The sequence below is a fragment of the Bufo bufo genome, chromosome 1 (genome assembly GCF_905171765.1).
Source record: "Bufo bufo chromosome 1, aBufBuf1.1, whole genome shotgun sequence".
Lineage (NCBI taxonomy): Eukaryota > Metazoa > Chordata > Amphibia > Anura > Bufonidae > Bufo > Bufo bufo.
The window spans coordinates 808715941-808736609 of record NC_053389.1 but is presented as its reverse complement, the minus strand read 5'-3'; the positions used below and the strand labels follow the sequence as shown (position 1 = coordinate 808736609).

At 43.8% G+C, this 20669-nt stretch overlaps 1 protein-coding gene across 1 annotated transcript; it reads left to right on the top strand.

Annotated features, from left to right (window-relative positions):
* Positions 1-5990: 5990 nt before the first annotated feature.
* LOC120988824 (extracellular calcium-sensing receptor-like) lies at positions 5991-15560 on the top strand. The gene is made up of 6 exons (XM_040416555.1): positions 5991-6217; positions 7059-7350; positions 8587-9426; positions 10485-10712; positions 13967-14084; positions 14656-15560. The coding sequence occupies exons 1-6, from the start codon at positions 5991-5993 to the stop codon at positions 15558-15560; spliced, it is 2610 nt and encodes an 869-aa protein (XP_040272489.1).
* Positions 15561-20669: the final 5109 nt, after the last annotated feature.

Genomic DNA, 20669 nt, shown 5'->3' with positions numbered 1-20669 from the left:
AGGCTGGAAGAGGCAGTTGGGTTGCAAAAGGGAGCAGTCGGCCCACACCAAACAGGCCTGCAACCGTTACACCGAGCACCCCTTGGGGTAGGTGTCCCGCAGTATGGCGTTTTTTTGATGAAAGTGCAGACGACAAAAGAGTGGTAGTTTGCATCCTGTGTGGTACCAAAATGAGCCGGGGCAGGAACACTAGCAGCCTCACCACTACCAACATGATCCACCACATGGCATCCACGCACCCTAATAAGTGGGCCGAATGCCTGGGTCCACAATCTGGGTCTGCGGGTCACACCACTGCCTCCTCTTCCCCTGTATTACGCACTGCTGGCCAATCCCCTGTCGAAGGAGCAGGCCCAGATGCCCCTCACCCTGCACCTGGACCTTCCCATGAACCATCCACTTCCCTGTCTCATTTGAACTCAAGCGCAAATAGCCACCCACAGGCCATAGCACTAAATGCGCAACTTTTGAAATTACTAGCCCTTGAAATGTTGCCATTTAGTCTTGTGGACACTGAGGCCTTCCGCAGCCTGATGTCGCAGTCCCCAGCCGCCACTATTTTTCACGGTGTGCCATGCCCGCCTTACACCAGCATGTGTCCCAGAACATCACCCGTGCCCTGACCAACGCACTTACCGGGAAAGTCCACTTCACCAAGGACACATGGACAAGTGCTGGTGGCCAGGGACGCTACATTTCCCTGGCCGCACACTGGGTGAATGTTGTGGAGGCCTGGAGTGAGTCGTACCCTGGGATGGCACAGGTGCTACCCACGCCCAGGATTGCAGGCCCCATGTTCATCAGGGTCTCCGCCAGAAGCTATGTTACTGGCTCCAACCCCCACTTCTCCTGCTCCACTGCCTCCTCCTCCACTTCCACCTCCAGTAGCAGTCAGCCATCAGTCGCTAGCTGGAAGTAGTGTAGCACTCCTGTGGGAAAGCCTCAACAGGCCGTGCTGAAGTTGATCTGCTTAGGGGACAAACAGCACACCGCCGCAGAGGTATAAGGGACCAGCCGGTCTGTCAACGCTGCAGCAGCGCTTGCGGCTTCCAGCTAACCGACTGTTGTGCAACTTGAGCACGCGCTTGAACTCTACATTCCACCTTTTGGCCAGGCTTTGTGAGCAGCAGAGGGCAGTTGTGGAATACCAGCTGCAACATGGTTGTCACTTTCTGAGTCAACTGCCACTATTCACAAGCAAGGAGTGGGCATTGATGTCAGACCGCTGTGAGGCTTTAAAAAACTTTGATGAATCCACACAGATGGTTAGTGGCGATAACTCTATTATCAGCGTAACCATCCCACTGCTACTCAAACGATCACTGCTCACAATTAAGGAGAGCTGAGCTGATGATGAAAATAAAGGCAATTTCAATCTATCATTTATAATGTACTCAATCTACTGTAGTGTATTCCCATGCACCTTTTCCACCACAAAAAAAGAGTATATGGTTGAATCTTGTTTACTCCTCCTCCTCCTCCTCCAGATTGTATATATTCCCTCCACATTTTTTTAATAGGGTCACCTCAACTGCAGGCCCTCAACTCAAATTCATTTATAGGGTCACCTCAATTGCAGGCCCTCAACTCAAATTATTTTATAGGGTCAGCTGAACAGCATGCACTCGCATATAATGTTTTAGAGCGTCAGCTCACTTGAAGGCACTCGCAAATAATGTTTTAGAGAGTCAGCTCACCAGCAGGCCCTCGCCCCTAATGTTTTAAGGGTCAGCTCAGAAGCAGGCCCTCGCATATAATGTTTTACAGGGTCAGCTCAACTGCAGACCCTCGCATATAATATTTTACAGGGTCAGCTCAACTGCAGGCCCTCGCATATAATGTTTTACAGTGTCAGCTCAACTGCAGGCCCTCGCATATAATGTTTTACAGGGTCAGCTCAACTGCAGGCCCTCACCTACAATCTTTTGCAGGGTCAGCTCACCTTCTGATGATGACAGCGAGGTCTTGCCTGTTGGTACTCTGGCACACATGGCTGACTTCATGTTAGGTTGCCTTTCCCACGACCCACTCGTTATAACCATTTTAGACAACACAGATTACTGGTTGTTCAGCCTTCTTGACCCCCCTACAAAGAGAACTTTTCATCTCTCATATCTCTGGTGGAAATTACAAGCAAAACGGTGCTATACCAGAAGGTCCTTGTTGAAAAATTGCTCCAAAGTTGATAGGGCAGACATCCAAATGGATCGTCGCCGTCACGGGGATGTGCGATCGACTAGAAGTTATCTAGAGTAAACAAAGCGGCAGCAGGCCCTCACCTGCAAATCCAGTCTCAGTCGCCAAGAGTCTGGTCAACACAATCCTCACACTGGGTGAACGTTGTGGAGGCCGGGAGCAAGTTGGCTGCTGGCACCAGACTTTCCCTCCAATAGATCCTCGTTAACGGAAATTGTACTCTTTCCAATAACAGGGCAGCTTTGGAGTGCTGTATTGTTATATATCGTCACTACCTCCCCGAGTCGGGAGTGGGTAATTGCCGCTCACCTGCTGCTGCCCTTGAATGCTTGTGCTTGAATAACTTGAGCCACCCTCTCTGGGTGGTTCACAATTAGGGAAAAAAAGGGGCAAGGCAACAACAGCAAATCAGATTTCAGCCATTGACCTCCCTTGGATGTGGTAGCTCTTTCTCAGGCTCCCTCTCTGGCATCGAACCCTGATTCCCTGTTACCCGTGATCACCATAGTAGGCGCAGAAAAGAACATTGAAAGTTGATAGGGCAGACATCCAAATGGATTGTCGCCGTCACAGGGACGTGTAATCGCCCAGAGGTTATCTAGAGTCACCAATGCAGCAGCAGGCACTCGCCCCTAAGGTTTTAGATGGTCGGGTTAGCAGGCCCTTTCTACAAATGTTTTTGAGGGTCACCAGCAGGCCATCAATCATAATTTTTCAAGGGTGTGTATGATGCCCTCCTTTACGTGTAACAAAGGGTGTTTTGGAGTGGCGGTTCCTTGTAATTTTTGACAGCCCTTTCACTTAGTGGATAGGTTTCATGAGTTTAGGAATCCCACTACCTGAACTATTGTACCACAATGTGAATGTGATATACAGGCTTTTTCGGAGTGCCTCTTGCTTTTGCAGCACTTGCATTTTATATACAATTGAATACACAGGAAAGAATGTTTCCTAACAATTTTTCCTGTAAAAATAATTTTTTGGGGGGGGGTTTGTGCGTAGTTTTGTCAGTCTGTAAAAGTGGCGTACAACTCGGACAACATGCAACATGGTTCCCAGCAGTGACCTGGGAGCCCAAGATGCATCCAGACATCGTCCCCATGCTGTTCCCGATCCATTTCGGTGGTGTTTCGGGAAAATGTCACTTTCTGACATTTTCCAATGGACCAGGCACCCTCTCCTCTTCAGAGCAGGGGGTGCCTGGTTGTCTCCCATTGACTTCCATTATACTCCGGTGCTCGGTCGAGCACACAAATATAGCAATGTGTTCGGGCCGAACACCCAAATGCTTTGGTGCTCGATCATCACTACATACTACCTAAAAGCTAGCGCAGATGGTCAGATAATGTAATTGCTTTGTGACCACCTGTGGCATTCTACTGGTTTATAGGCTTCAGGCCTAGCAGCCTGTAACCTATTGAAGTGAAAGATGTGGACAGGAGTCAGTGGCTCCCATACCCCATCTCTTTATTCATCTGTATTGCCGTCCTGAGGACACTACATTCAGGGCCCTAGGAAAAATATCCGGGGCCCAAGACCAAAATGTGTTGGCTTAGTGACGCCCGTAGATTCACCAGAAGGTTTCTGTACAAGTTGAAATTTGTTGATGCATATCTGCTATATATTGTAGCTATAGTAGATGGAGAAGAAGCAGTCATGCCCAGTCCTGGTGACTGAGGAGGCCAACGATCAATAAAACCACATAAAACAATACCGGTATTAGAAATGATACCTACGGTAGTAGTTAGTGCATACAGAGAGAGAGTAGGCACACTCCTGTCCCTTCATAGTCCCCCAGCGCTGGAGAAACAAATCTCCTTAACAAATGCTGTAAAACATGTACATTAGGTAATTTCGGAGAAAATAAGTGACCTTGAACTTGATTTCAATCCAACATCTTGTTGACTATGGACCACCCCTTTTGGTGTTTTATACGGCCATTATTATTTTTTAAAAAGCATACACCCTACATTTTTATTATCTTATTTTTTTCAGATAAGTGATACAGTTGTACCACAAAAAACACTTATCCCAAGTAGTTGTACCACCGCTGAGCAGACACTATGGATAGGGCGTAAACCTCTTTAACTGCCATGCATAAGAAGGTATGAGACTTTCACATATAAAATTTTGAGTACACCAGTCCACTGTGGTCCAGTGAGCCAACTGGAGCACGCTCTATGGCTATTGATTGCATGATCCATGATTAGGAGCAGGGCAGTTTAATACTTCACAGATTAGCAGGTAAGACCTGCAATTCGAAAGACATATTTGGGCTGGGTTCACATGTACTGTAGCTTTGGCAAAACCCCATTGTTTTTTACTAGATATTGCCACTGTTTATCATTGCAGTTTTTGGCCTTGCAGTTTCCACTTGCAAAACACCTTTTTTAAACAGCTTTCACCTTTGAAAACTGTGTAGCCAAATTAGCCACATGGCAAACTAGCTATATGTGAATACAGCCTAAAAGTAGAGAGAACCAAGACATTTCAAAAGTCTTTCCAAGGAAAAGAATGGCCAAGTTGGCCTCAAAGATTGCCTTACCAAATTGCTTGCTGTTATTCCAGTGTTGGAGTAGGAGTTTCTCTCTCCAGAAGTAGTCTAGATACTAATACTAAGGAAGTCATTTATTTTTTTAGATGCCAGTCTTAATTACCCCTATATCTGAAGGTAGATCCGTCGAAGTTATGAATTGGCTCAGGCCTCTAAATAACTTCAGCGCTTCCTAGCTGGCTTACATTTAGACCATTTTCTATTCCTATAACAGGCATAGAAATTGATGAATGAGACAGGCCTGCAGGCCCAATACCTTCCCCGCCCATGCCATGCCCACTTTTTTTATACCAGACGTGAGCAGGGAAAGTCGCAGTAATGCTTGTATTCCAGAGTGTACAATCTAAGCCTCCAGGAAGTTCTCAACCTGTTCTAATGAAAAAGCATATTATATAAGCCTAGCTTTTTGGGGCTACTTTGATGTAATTTTATTTATTGAGAAGGGTTACTTGTCTTACGAATCTTGAGAAGCACTGGTCCCCATCCTTTGGTGTATGAATTTTTCTGCCCATCTAGTAGATTTTGTTCCAAGGTTATTCCTAATTCCTTATACTCTTAAACAAATCTGTAAAGTCAATATAAAGCCTTCTAAGAATGATAAAGAAATGTCTTGATATATAAAAAAAAAAAAAAATCAAAAACTAAATTACTTAATAATTGAAACATCACTTTACACATTACCCATAAAAACAATAGCTCTACAATAGTAGATGTAGAATTGAGAATTCCCAGCTGAGAAGTTAATGATGATGACTGCTCACCCGGGAGATACCATTACAAAGGAATTCTCTACTGAGACAAGGGACTAATTTTATCTTAACCCGTGAAAAAATAGATACAGGTGAGGAGTATAAATAATAACTTGGTGTTACAGATCAGTCTACATAGGGGTTATTGTTTTATTGCTCTTTGAATGAAAATTTCTCCAGCATTATAAATAGGAAAGGAAGGCAAGATTACGAGAAAGGCAATTCATAGCTTGTGAGATATATGCCATGTCCCAGCACATACGTTCCATTCTTTTTTTCCACACCTGGGTCCTTAGCAATTCTACCGAACCAAACTTAAATCACGTTAAAGCCTTATCTTCAATCCATAGAACCATCAAATGTTGAGCTTGGTTCATGGCTGTATGAGTCCCACTTAAATCTGAAATTTACTTTTCAATTTTTTAATAGTGAAACTGCTTAAACAGATTTACTATATAATACCCGAATGTCTCATTGGCTAATGAAAAAAGATGCCGGACACATGTTTAGCAGTGTGGGTCCTGGTTTTCTCCTGTTTCATTCCAGCTTTCCTCTCTGACAAGCTAAAAGACGCAACCTGCAGACTACACTCCTCAGATCTACATGGAAGCACACTACCTGGAGACACAATGATTGGACTTATCATCCCACTCCATCTAGACAAGACCTATAAACAGGTTTCTTTTACTGAGAAGCCACCTAAGACCGTATGTACTATGTAAGTAGTATAATTCTATGCAGTACATCAGTTTTGGGACCTCCATTGCTGAGGACTTCATAGTCCATTGTAGTTGAGCTTGTCAATGAAGTACATTTGAAAGTGTCAACTAGGCAAAGTCTCTAAAGATTCCTTAAAGAGGTTCTCAGGGCTTTTATTGATGACCGATCCTCAAGATAGCCGGGGGACGGATCAGCTGTATGAAGGGAAGGTGCAAGCATCCATACTGTTCAAGAAAACCCCTTCTCATATCCAGTTAGCCTTAGGGTGGTTTTACTTTGGCTAATATCTGACCCTAAACAAGCATCAATTAATGTTATATCAAGCCAATCAGCGCACTTTTAAAGATCATTCACACCAGAGGATCCAAACTGCATGGGGGATGTATGATTGGTAATACAATAGTTCATCCCCTATATACTTCGCATTATGTTGGCGGAATATTCCCGTTTTACATGGGGAGATGTGCTACTGACCAGAGAGCATTTGCTGCTTACATAGACAATTCGATCAGCCGACAAAGGAGCATCCCCTGGGAAGTTATAAGGAACAAGTATTTGATTACGTATTAATTCCCCTGATCATCAGCCCATGTGAAAAGGCTCAGTGGAGAGCCAGCAGTTCTTCTTCTGCTCTAGAGTTCATGGTGGTCCCAACATCCAGTCCACCCAGATAGTAATGGTAGCTCTATGCTGTCAAATGGAACATGACTAAAATTTTGGAACATGGTAGTTAAATAGATCTCATATTTCTATGTGTTGAATATTTTCCATTAATAGCTATAATTAATGTTTTCTATATCTATTTTATCTGACAATCTTTTTTTTTTTTTTTTTTAAAGGTTCCAACTAGAAAATTACCAGATGCTTCAGACCACAGTGTTTGCCTTGGAGCAAATCAACAATGACCCCAACCTTCTACCTAACATGACTTTAGGACTACAAGTGTACGATTCTTGCGATGCACCTCACCTAGATTTACAAGGAACATTGCAAATGTTGACCGGTGTTGACTGGGCCATACCTAACTACCGATGTCTTCCAAAGTCTACATTGACTGCAGTTTTGGGAGCTTCTCACTCAACCCATTCAATAGCGATGGCTCATATTCTGGGGCTCACCAGACACCCACAGGTAAAATGCTTATAGTACAGTATATTCAAAGAAAATCTAGTTTAGGATTTTTAAACCACTCTTTATTTACTTGACCAAAAATATAATTTTAGCTAGACTCATAGAATAATGTCCACCTTAGTCATGGTTATTAAGACAGGTATTTGCAGAATGGGGAAAAAAAGTTAGGTAAGGGCCCACTTTTCATCATCACCCAAGTTTGGCATTTTGAAGGTCAATGATAAACAGACTAAACTAATCTAGCCGGCACTCTAGTGACTTAACTATTAGGGATGCGGAGATGGCAGCTCACCTGGGTCCTGGTGCCTCAAGAGGAAAGAAAAACCTGACTGTAACATGAAAAGCCATTAGAATAATAAATGGCACATGGTAGATGGAGTTTTCTTTCAGATTTTCAATTGGGGCCCAAGAGCTTTAAGTTACGCCTCTATTGTAGAGATGCAAAACATTGCCATTAAGCATTAGCAGCCCACTGTCAAAACCTGACAAATCTGGAAGATGCCCTGTGTCTTTGGATTTGGGAAAAATGGTGGTCTATATTCCGAACTCTGTATTTGTCAACCTTAATGGGGGCTTTTCATGAAGAGAACTCATCTTTTTCATGTGTAGTGACCGTGAATTTAAATGGTTTGTGATATACTTCATTAGGTCAGAGTCAGAGACCAAAAAATTATAAAAAAAACAGAAAAGACAGTTACATTTTAAAGTTTTTTTTTTTCTATTCACTGGATAGGTCATCAATTAGTGGGGGTCCAACATCTAGGACCCCAGCTTATCCACTCTAGTGAGCGCAGCGGCCTCTCACATACTTACCCTAGGCCAGTAACGTCACGTTCATTAGTCACATGACCTAGGAGCACCTCAGTCTCATTCAAATGAATGGGGCTGAGCTGTGATACCAAGAATGGCCTCTATACAATTTACGGCACCGTGCTTGGCAAACTGTGAGGAGGCTATGGCACTCACCAGAGTGCCTTGGCCTCCTCAAACAACTGATCAGCAGAGGTCCAGGGTGTTCGACCCCCACCGATCACATACTGATGACCTATCCTGAAATGAAGTCATCAGTATAAAAAAAGTCAGAAAACCCCTTTAAGGGTACCTTTGGAAACCTAATGTATGTACCATGCATTTTTTTAAAAAATTTCAAACTCTGATATTGAGTATATTATTAAGTCTTAGTGAAAGTTGTAAACCTTAAGGCTTACTCTGAGCAACTTTACTTTTAATTAACAGATCAGCCAATTTTCCACCAGTCCTCTACTGAGTGATCGAACAAAATTTCCTTCCTTCTTCAGGATTGTTCCAAGTGATACTTTCCAGTCTCACGGGCTTGCTCGTCTTGTATTATATTACGGGTGGTCTTGGGTGGGACTGTTATCTGCAGACAATGATTATGGTCAGTATGGGATTCAGCTAGTCAAGCAAGAACTAATAAAGGCTGGTGCTTGTGTGGAGTACATTGAGAATATTCTAATGAGTCGACCAGATCGTAATGCTCCACACATAGTTAAAGTCATTAAGAGGTCAACAGCCAAAGTTGTGGTGGTTTTTTGTAATGACGTTGATTTTATGCCTATTTTAAATGAATGGTTAAAGCAGAATGTCTCAAAGAAGATTTTCATTGCCAGTGATGCATGGTCTACAACCAACATATTTTCTATTGAGAAATTTTCTGAACTTCTCTATGGCACCATTGGCTTTGCCTTTTCTAGCGGAACACTTCCTGGTTTGAAGGAATTTCTCAACAAGGTTCAACCATTTGTATCTTTTGGGGGAGAATGGACAAAGATATTTTGGGAGCATACTTTTAACTGTACGTATGTCCATGACAGAGATAACAAAACTTCACAATCACAGCCTGACCTGATAGTAAAACAATGCACCGGGACTGAAAACTTACAAAACACACAGAACAGCTACACTGACGTGTCCAGCTTAAGACCTTCGTATAATGCCTATACTGCAGTGCATGTGGTAGTAAACGCTTTGGAGGACCTTAGAAGGTGTCAAGAGGGGAATGGTCCATTTTCAATGTCAAGTTGTGCAAATAAACAGAAGCTGATGCCTTGGCAGGTATTTCTTTTTTTCTATTTTCCTATGTACAGAAATACTCTGCTGTTATAACGCAACAGGTGTGGACTTGAAGCTTCTCCTAAGGGCGTTGGTAAGGTGGTCCCTGGACTCAAGCAGGTCAAGAAACACTGATGCATGGCACCAAGGGGATAGAACAGATGTCAGACCATGTTCAGGACAGGAAAAGTTTGTGTAATAAGGTAATCAGGAAATAGGTCAGGGCAGGCAGCACATGTGCAATACAGTGATCAGGCAGAAGTCAGGACAGCCAGCACAGGGTTAATGCCAACAACAGGCAGAAATTGAGCATGAGAGGTCAGCATACACGATAAATCCACCTTTGCAGGGATGAGACACACTACAGAACCTTTTGCTCAGGCACCTTTTCATAGGAGAAGGCTTGATATATACACCAGGGAACATTGCCATAGGTTGGGAGCAGATTAGCTCATTAGCACTCTGGTCTATTAGGAGCCAGGAAGAGCTTGCATGCAGGTTCTATGGAAGAGTGCACTGGCCAGAGCGGGAGGAAGGAGGTGGGGAAAGAATGTTTGTTCCTGATAATTAAACTGATTATCTTTTGGTTCAAAGGGGTCCTAAGGGAGTCAGTGGCTGAGCTATCTCTATAACTCAAACATAATTTAGTGGAGAGTGTCATGGATGCATGGGTTGCCACCTCTCCTATATGTGGCTATTCTAAGAGGTGGGATAGGGGCCCAGTGGCCTCCAAGACCCTCAGTGCTGGCTTGCACTGGAGAGCTGTAATGTGTGTCGTAACATTTCAAGAAAACTTCTAAAGAAATATTCAATGGTGTAACTAAGAAGTGGTAAAAGTAACCTGATTCTCTGTTCTCTCTTTGTTTCTAATGGTCTTAATGCCCCACGATTCAAGAAATTTGTAGAATGAGAGAATGAGTGCATATTAGTAACACCACTGACTTAAAGATCTCTACACCTAGGTTTAGAACATGGCTTATTTTTGAGTGGTCAGTATAATTTACTGCGGTGATGATTAGAGAACATAAATGGGTTGCTTTTAGTTCTCTTCTACCTTTCAGCTCTTACACTATATGAAAAGGGTAAAATTCAGACTCAACAGTGGCAGAGAACTGCATTTTGATGAAAATGGAGATCCTCACGCAGTTTATGACATAGTGAACTGGAAACTGACAGCAGAAGGTGTCTTATACCAGGCAAAGGTCGGAAGCTATGACACAGTGTCTTCCTCTGGAGAAATATTTGCCATTAACACAAGTTCTATCCTTTGGGCTATAGAAGATCATCAGGTATGTTGGAGCTAAAAGTGCAAACAATTCTATAGGTTAAGCAAATTTTGGAGTGCTTGGTCACAGAGTTTTGCCAGGAAATGACCACATACGAAGCTACAGTAGATCTTCCAGATAAACCACAAACATGTTTCTTAAGAGACAAGGAAGGTTGTATAGTAGTGATGATCGAGCATGCTCAGCCGAACACCTGTTCAGCTCGAGCATCTCGATGCTCGGCACATGGCGGTACTCGGCCGAGTACCGCATGTGCTCGATCACCATGCTCGAGTCTCCTTCCCGCACATTTCTTGGCTGCTATGCAGCCAATAAACGTGCGGCTAAGTACTGTCCTCAATATAATGCCAGTAGCCATGTTGGCTACTGGCATTACAGTGATTGGCTGGCCGGAACGCATCATCGGGTGCTATATAGCACCCGATGACACATGTTCGGCTCATTCGTAGTCAGGGAGAGCTGAGCATATTAAGGGACAGAGAGTGTAGGGAGTGTAATTGATTTTTTTTTTGTACAAAAACGTTTCAGAAACCCAAAAGTTCTTGTAAGAACTATTGTGTGCGACAGCAGCAATATATGTTTGTAGCACAACCTGTGCTAAATTGCTCAGTGTTAGGGAGAGCTGTGCATAGGAAAGGACAGACAGTGTAGGGAGTGTAATAGGAAGATTTTTATACAAAAAACTTTTCAGAGACCCAAAAGTCCTTTTAAGGACTATTGTGTGTGACAGCAGCAATATATATCTTTAGCGCATCCTGCGCTAAATACCGTGTAATAGGCCGCTGCGGACAGTTAAATTATTTGCGCCACATCTCCTGTGTAAAGTGTGTGCATCCCTAAAATATCAGTGACATCCAGTGTACCTTTTTCCGTAGACGCTGCGAACAGTGACATTAACTGTGGTACCTGTCCTGTATAACGTTTAGTAATCACAAATACCTTTGTAAATTTTTTTGCGCATACACTTCCAAATCCTACGCTATTGTACGTGTAACATACTTTCAAGCATATATCACATTTAAAATGAAGAAGGTGAGCAGTAAGGTACAGGGAAGTGGCCATGATGCTGATGGTGCACGCAGAGGCCGTGTCCCTGGGCGCGGAGAAACTGTGCCTGCTGCCAGAGTACAAGAAAAACAATCATACACAATACCTAGATTCATGTCCCAGTTTGCAGGGCGGCGTAGGACACCACTCTTGTTTAATGAGGTGGATGATGATGAGACACAGTTGTCAATGAGTTAACCGCAATTACTGTCTCAAGAGGTTGATGAAGAGGATGAGAAACAGTTGTCAATCAATGAGGTTGTGGTTAGGTCAAGAAATCAGGAGGATGATCAGAGTGAGGAAGTGGAAGAGGAGGTGGTGGATGATGTGGTCACTGACCCAACCTGGGAAGGTGGAAAGCCGAGCGAGTACAGCAGTACAGAGGGGGGGGGGGATCTGCAGCACCACAACAGGATGGAAGAGGCAGTGGGGCGGCAAAAGGGAGAAGGCAGGTCACACCAAACAAGCCCGCAACTGTTCCATGGAGCACACCCTTGCGGAAATCTCCCTTGACAATGGGTAGATGTTCCGCAGTATGGCGCTTTTTTGAGGAAATTGCGGACGACAAAAGAATAGTAGTTTGCAACCTGTGCCATACGAAAATGAGCCGAGGCGTGAACACTAGCAACCTCACCACCAAAAGCGTGATCTGCCAAATGGCATCCAAGCACCGTAATAAGTGGGACAAACACCTGGGTCCACAATCTGTGTCTGTGGGTCACACCACTGCCTCCTCTTGCCCTATGTTACGTGCTGGCCAATGGCCTGTCGAAGGCACAGGCCCAGATGCCTCCCGCCCTGCACCTGGACCTTCACAAGCACCATCATTGCCACATCCACTTCCAAAATTTTGGAAGATGGTGAAGGAGTACATAGCAGAACGTGTCAGCGTTCTCAATGATCCCTCAGTGCCTTACAACTACTAGGTGTCCAAGCTGGACACGTGGCACGAACTGCCGCTCTACACCTTGGAGGTGCTGGCCTGCCCTGCGACCAGCGTTTTGTCTGAGCGGGTATTTGGTGCTGCTGGTGGCATTATAACAGATAAGAGTATCCGCCTGTCAACTGAAAATGCTGACAGGTTGACTCTCATAAAAATGAACAAGGCCTGGATTGACCCTGACTTCTCAACTCCACCAGAGGAAAGCTGATGAACATAAAGACACTTTACATGTGTTGTTTAAAATGTACTGATACACTGTATTCCCATGCACCCCTTCTACCACCAACAAGGATATATGGTTAAATCTTCCTTTTCTCATCCTCCTTCTCCTCTTCCATCATATCAACACATGCTTATTCGTAGCATATAATGCCCTCGCATATATGCACTTCGCATATAATGTTTTACAGGGTCAGCTCAGCTGCAGGCCCTCACATATAATTTTTTAAAGGGTCAGTTCACCAGCAGGCCCTCGCATATAATTTTTTAGAGGGTCAGCTCATCAGCAGGCCCTCGCATATAATTTTTTAGAGGGTCAGCTCACCAGCAGGCCATCACCTACAATCTTTTACAGGATCAGCTCACCTGAAGGCCCTCGCATATAATGTTTAAGAGGTTCAGCTCACCTGCAGGCCCTCACCTACAACCTTTTAGATGGTCAGCTCACCAGCAGGCACCAGCAGAAGTCAATTCGCATAAAACTTTGTTCCAATACTGTATGGAGCAGGAGCTCTGAATAGTATTAGAATGTATTGGCTCCGATGAGTGGTACCTTGGAACCGAACCAGAGTTTGGGAAATGTTTTTTTACAGTACTTCACGAAGCAATAACTTCGGCTCATTGGAGCTAATAAATTATAATACTATACGGAGCTCCTGCTGAGTACAGTATTGGAACAAAGTTTTATGCATATCGACTTTGGATGTTTCATACGAAGTCGATTTGCTCATCCCTAGTTACTGCCATGTGTGTACTGGTCCCAGCAGTTGTTACTGTTTGGACTGGTCTTGTGTGTATGTCTGAGTTCCAGAAGTCTGGACAGATTATTTCCAAGTCCTTGTCTCTGTATGTTTGGGTTCCAGAAGACTGATCCATGTGTGAACAAGTTCCAAGTCTATGTCTCTGTTTTTCCTGCCCAGTAGGTCAGCTGCCTTAAATCTAGATTCCATCCTTGCTGTGTTTTCTGGGTTGAGGCAAAAATCTGTAACAATTGTTTAACCAAACATCCAAGGACAGGTGATTTAAATGAAGCTTTCTTGTCTACTAGGTCTCACGTTGTAGTGAAAGTTGTCTACCTGGCTTCAGGAAAGCTGCTAGGGGAGGACAACCCATCTGCTGCTATGAATGTGTCCCCTGTCCTCCTGGAGAGATCTCCAATCAGACAGGTGAATTGTGAGGAGACAATTTTTTTTCGGAGACCTAGCTCTGAAATACAAAACTTATCTTTAGTTCGGTGGGAAAGGCTGTCTATCTAATATGCATAGAGGCCACACCATTTTCCCACTGATGGCAGGTGTCGGGGGAAAGAAGGGTCAGCATGTTGGATTTCAACATTCCTGAACTTTTGTTTCCACAGCATTGAAACATGATCACACAGCCAAGCATGCATTTTTATGGGCCTTTCAAGATAAATAATTGTTGACTAGTGCAGTCAACAATTATTTAACAAAAAAATATATTATTTTTGTGGACACACATATAAAAGCACACAGGATAGAGAACTCTTGAAAAAATTACCGTTTATGCATTGTGATTGCATCAGAAAATAGGAGGGAAGATGAGACAAAAGTGGTGGACGGAAAAAATCACGTAGTTACTCAGGACATTGACAACTCCTTTTCCTTGCATGAGATTTGGGTTCCCCCTATAGGTTTTTCTTATTATTTTTATGAATTGATTGTGTGGAGTAATGGTGTCTGATATCCTTTTTTATTTTTTTATTTTTTCTTTGTTTAGATTCTGTTGTTTGCTTCAAGTGTCCAACGGATGAGTGGCCAAATTCAGAAAACTCTCAATGTCTGCTGAAAACCATAGAATATCTTTCATATGAAGATTCACTGGGAACAACACTTACTGCTATGAGTCTTGGGTCTTTCTTAGTCCCTATTTCGATTATGAAGTTGTTTATAAGACACAAAAAATCCCCTCTAGTCAAAGCCAATAATTACTACATAAGTTGTCTTCTCTTGATATCTCTATCCATGTGCTTCCTTTGCCCTCTGATGTTTATTGGCTATCCAAAGCCTGAGACATGTCTCCTCCAACAGGTGACATTTGGTATGACTTTTGCTCTTTGCATCTCTTGTGTCTTGGCCAAAACTCTCATTGTGATCTTTGCTTTTATGGCCACCAAGCCAGATTTGTGGAAATGGACCAACCCCATGGTCTCATATTTGGTTATTTTTAAAGGGTCTTTTTTACAACTGATTTTATGTATTGCTTGGCTGTCTCTTACTCCTCCATTTCTTCAACGTAATACACAGTCAAAAACTGCAACAATTATTATAGAATGTAATGAGGGTTCATCTATTGCCTTCTGGACCATGTTGGGTTATCTCTTTCTTCTGGCCACCATTAGTTTCATTGTAGCCTTCCTGGCTCGGAGACTTCCCAACAGCTTCAATGAAGCCCAGTACATTACATTCAGCATGTTAGCCTTCATCAGTGTCTGGGTGTCTTATATCCCAGCCTCCCTCAGTGCTCAGGGCAAATACATAGTGACTATGGAGATATTTGCCATCTGTGCCTCCAGTTGGGCTTTGGTCATCTGTATGTTTTTTCCTAAATGTGTCATCATATTGTTCAGACCTGAGATGAACGTCAGAGAATTTCTTGTGAGAAGTTCTATTTTAAAGAAATAAGGGCACATTTATTAAGACCGGCGTTTTAGACCCCTATAGCTGGCGGTGGATACACTGAAGTGATGAAGAGACGCCGACCTCTACATAACTTTGGAGTATCCAGTGCCAGTCTAAATGTAAGACAGCTTCCTTGCAGTCTTACATTTAGACCATTTTCTACACCTAAAACAGGCGTAGAAAATGATGAATTAGAGGGTTCTGCCGTCCCATCCCCTTCCATGCCGCACCCACTTTTTTAGACCTGGAGTGAGCAAGGAAAAGTCACAGACTGCAGAGCAAATAACCTTTGCGCCACAATCTGAGCCAGAAATACACCTAACATAAGCGTATTTCGAGATAGTAAATGACCCCAATAGTTTTAAATTACTTTTACAACTTAAATTTATCACATCAATATATTGTGTATTGTATTTATTGCAATAAATGAGTATTACAGTATCGAAAATACTACATAGGTCAAAAGGAGAAACAAAAATTTGGTTCAATCCCAATGAATTCAAAGTCAGTTGTCAAAATATGCAGAGTGTTATGGCAGTGGGTGCGGAACTACTGTGTAAACCAACAGATTTGGATTTGGGCTGTTCCTAAGGGGGTTATCCTGACAGTCCCCTGCTTTTCACCCTTTGTGATCATGCACACAGTGTTCCGCAAATTAAAGGGGCACCGGCCGTGTGCACCCCGCATCATGGATGTGGACCCATTCACTTGAATGGGTCCCCAATTCGGAAGGTCCGGTGCAGAACGGAGTGCCTCAGTGGGGTTTCTCTCGATGAATATGTTCTATTTTTTTGCGGTGCGAACGGATCACAGACCCATTCAAGTTGAATGGGTCTGGATCCATCTGTGGAGTCCACACGGATGTTGCCCGTGCATTGGGGACCACAAATTGTGGTCCTCAATGCACGGAATGGCTGCCCAATGGCAGTGTGCATGAGCCCTTTAACCATTGTACAGGGATCTGGACTTTGCTGCAGGGAAACAACCAGGTTGCTACCTCCTGCAGTAATCTCTGTATGAGTGGAAGCTGTCCCACAGGGGTCAGAGACATCAGTAAAAACACCAAGGGATCTACAGGCCAAGGTCAGGGAAGACTACAAGCAATCTTATAAACAATGCAAGGTTAGGGGAGGCAGTGAAGGGTCAATATCGAGGTCAGGCACCCGTCAGGCAGGGAAGGGTCACAATCTAGTAAACGGTCAGAAGTTGGTACACAGACAGACAAATTAATACGGCACACTTTTGCAGGAACAATAAGGGATCCATTGCTTAGGCACCCTAAAGGTGGCTTAAGTACCCAAAGGTGGCCAGCCATAGCTTGGTGTGAATAAGGGTTTGCATGATTCGGATGGAGAGAGAACCTGTTCCCTACAGGCAGAGTGGAAGCTTGCCGAGACCAGCCAGGGAGAAGAAGCAGACAGCAGAGACCAGCAGGTCCAGGCCTCCAGAGCAGGAAGGGAGGGTAAGTAGAGTGGCACCTGTGCCTGTCCAGAAGAGTGAGTGGTGGTGCGCACGGGCCGCCGCTAATATAACAGAGGGAACTTATATCAGATACAGCATCAAGAGAAACTGAAGCCATGGCCGTGAAAAATCTGAAGGCCCCATTGCTCCTTCATTCTACTGATAAATAGGGTTCCAAGTAGTCACACCATTAGCAAGGGGGGCATGATCAGTAGGGCCCCAGTGGTCATACCTTCAGTAACTGAGAAGACATCCTATCAATGGCCCCATTACTTAAAGGCTATGGACACCTTTGTGCATAAAAAAATCAATAAAGCCGTATCTTACTGTAATGTAGCACATAATAAAACTGGTATCAGCGTTGGTTCACACGCCCTCAGAAATGCACAATGCTATGTACAGCAGAGTATATCTGTTCAGGGTCTATCATGTCAGGCCTGATGTACACATATATGGGGGTCATTTATCAAACTGGTGTAAAGTAGAGCTGGCTCAGTTGCCCATGGCAACCAATCAGATTCCACCTTTCATCTTCCAAAGGAGCTGTGAAAAATGAAAGGTGGAATCTGATTGGTTGCTATGGGCAACTAGGCTAGTTCTACTTTACACAGGTTTGATAAATTACTATATATACATTATTAGGGTTACTCCTGAAGTATATACATTTAGGGCTTGGCTTATCATGGGGTGTTAAGTCGCTATGCCATAATGTGGCTCCCAGTATTAATAATGCCCCCATTAGAGTCCCCAGTAATAGCATTGTCCCCCATTGGAGCCCAAAAGTAATAGTAATGACCCCAGTAGTGTCCCCCAGTAATAGTAATGCCCCTATTAGTGTCCCCCCAGTAATATTAACGCCCCTATTAGTGTCTCCCTAATAATATTAATGTCCCCAGTAGTGTCCCCCAGTAGTGCCCCCAGTGATAGTAATGCCCCTATTAGTGTCCCCCCCAGTGATAGTAATGCCCCTATTAGTGTCCCCCCAGTAATAATAATGCCCCTATTAGTGTCCCCCCAGTAATATTAATGTCCCCAGTAGTGTCCCCCAGTAATATTAATGCCCCTATTAGTGTGCCCCCAAGAATAGTAATGCCCCTATTAGTGCCCCCCCCAGTAATAGTAATGCCCCTATTAGTGTCCCCCCAGTAATATTAATGTCCCCAGTAGTGTCCCCCAGTAGTGCCCCCCAGTAATAGTAATGCCCCTATTAGTGTCCCCCCAGTAATAGTAGTGCCCCTATTAGTGTCCCCCCAGTAATATTAATGCCCCTATTAGTGTCCCCCCAGTAATATTAATGTCCCTAGAAGTGTCCCCCAGTAGTGCCCCCCAGTAATAGTAATGCCCCTATAAGTGTCCCCCAGTAATAGTAATGCCCCTATTAGTATCCCCCCAGAAATAGTAATGCCCCTATTAGTGTCCCCCCAGTAATATTAATGTCCCCAGTAGTGCCCCACAGTAATAATAATGCCCTAATTTTTTCTCTGTGCCAAAAAAATAAAAAAATAAATGCATTCACCTCCTCCATTAGAACACTGGCTGCTGACTGGAAGCTGAGGACAGGACCTGTAAAACATCATCACGCTGGAGCACAGGTCCTGTCCACCAGCAGCAAGTGTTCACCACAGCGCTATCAAATGGAGGAGGCGAGTTTTTCATTTTTTATTGACACAAGTGGGGAAAGGGGGGGGGGGGGGTAAAGGCTGCACTAATGAACGCCCCACAATGGAAGCCTTATCAGTAACAGTCCATATAGGAAAATACCGGCAATTATTATCGCTGTTAGAAAAAAAATAACCGGCATCAGCAGGGCCTCTAAATTACCGGCCGGGTGGTAACCCTACTCCCAGCATGTCTGGACCATTATTATGTAATACCAGAGCACATTACAGGAGGTATAAGAGGAGAAGACTACAACTCCCAGCATGTCTGGACCATTATTATATAATACCAGAGCACATTACAGGAGGTATAAGAGGAGAAGACTACAACTCCCAGCATGTCTGGACCATAATATATAATACCAGAGCACATTACAGGAGGAGGCGGAGGAGGTGGTATAAGAGGAGGGGACTACAACTCCCAGCATGTCTGGACCATTATTATTAGTAGAGATAAGCGAATCAAATCCCACAAAGTGGGATTAAATTTGATTCGCCTAGAAGCCGAATTTCTTCGTGCTTCGTGTCAGCGAATCGATTTAACCTGAAATAGTATAAAAAAACTAAAAAATTCAAACTTACCGCTTCCATTTTTTTGTGACGGGCCGCCAGCCTCCATCTTGATTGAAGATTTCGGCCAAAATCCTGTGCGGCACGTGATTACATCATCATGCCGGCCGGCGTGATGACGTAATCTCGCGATGCACAGGATTTCGGCAGAGATCTTCAATCAAGATGGAGGCTGGTGGCCCGTCACGAAAAAATGAAGGCGGTAAGTTTGATAAAAAATATATTTTTCATTGTTAATTTTACACTCAGATGCCGAGATCATGTATGAACGCGGCATCTGAGGGGTACAATGGCGTGGGCGGCGCTATCGCAGCTCCCTGTCATTGCACCCGCTACTTTTTAAAAAATGCGCTTCGTGACGAAGTAATTCGTCATGAAGCCAATTTTTTTTTTTTATTCAGCAAATCAGCCGAATCGAACTTTGAGGAAATTCGCAAATCTTTAATTATTAGAGGCATTCCGTTATTCATTCCGTCAAAAAAAGGCCTATGGCCTGCATAACGGATCCGTCCCCTTTCCATTATGCAGGGGAGTCCTCTCCTAGACTTCTATTATGACGGAATGAATAACGGAATACCTCTAAAGGCATTCCGTCATAGAATTGTGTTATGGTCCGTGGTAACTGAATCCATAATGCAATTCTGCTTTTACCACCAAACTTCGCTCATCACTAATTATTATGTAATATCAGAGCACGTTACAGGAGGAGGTATAAGAGGAGAGGACTACAACTCCCAACATGTCTAGGCCAAATATTATGTAATATCAGAGCACATTACAGGACATACAACAGGAGAGGACTATAACTCCCATCATGTCTGGACCATTATTATATAATATCAGAGGACGTTACAGGAGGAGGTATAAGAGGAGAGGACTACAACTCCCAGCATCTCTAGGCCATTATTATGTAATATCAGAGCACATTACAGGACATACAACAGGAGAGGACTATAACTCCCAGCATGCCTGGACCATTATTATATAATATCAGAGGACGTTACAGGAGGAGGTATAAGAGGAGAGGACTACAACTCCCAGCATCTCTAGTCCATTATTATGTAATATCAAAGCACAAAGTGGAAAATGTATTCAATGCGGAAATAAAGGACTATAACTCCCTGTTTAGGCCATCATTATGTAATAGAGAACATTATAGGAGGCGGTATGAGAGGATGGGAATACTCCTGGCATGTCCAGACCATTTTTATGTAATACCAGAGGACATTACAGGAAGGAGGCATAAGCGTAGATAGCTACAACTCCCAGCATTTCCCTGGCTCTTAAATTGAATCTGTGTGTCTTCTCTTCTCCTCACATATTGCCATCACCGGTCTCCAGCACCACTCCTCTGCACTGCTGAGTTCCGCCCCCTGAACGGGTCACATGACTGTGCCATCATCACAGGTCCTTCAGCAGGACT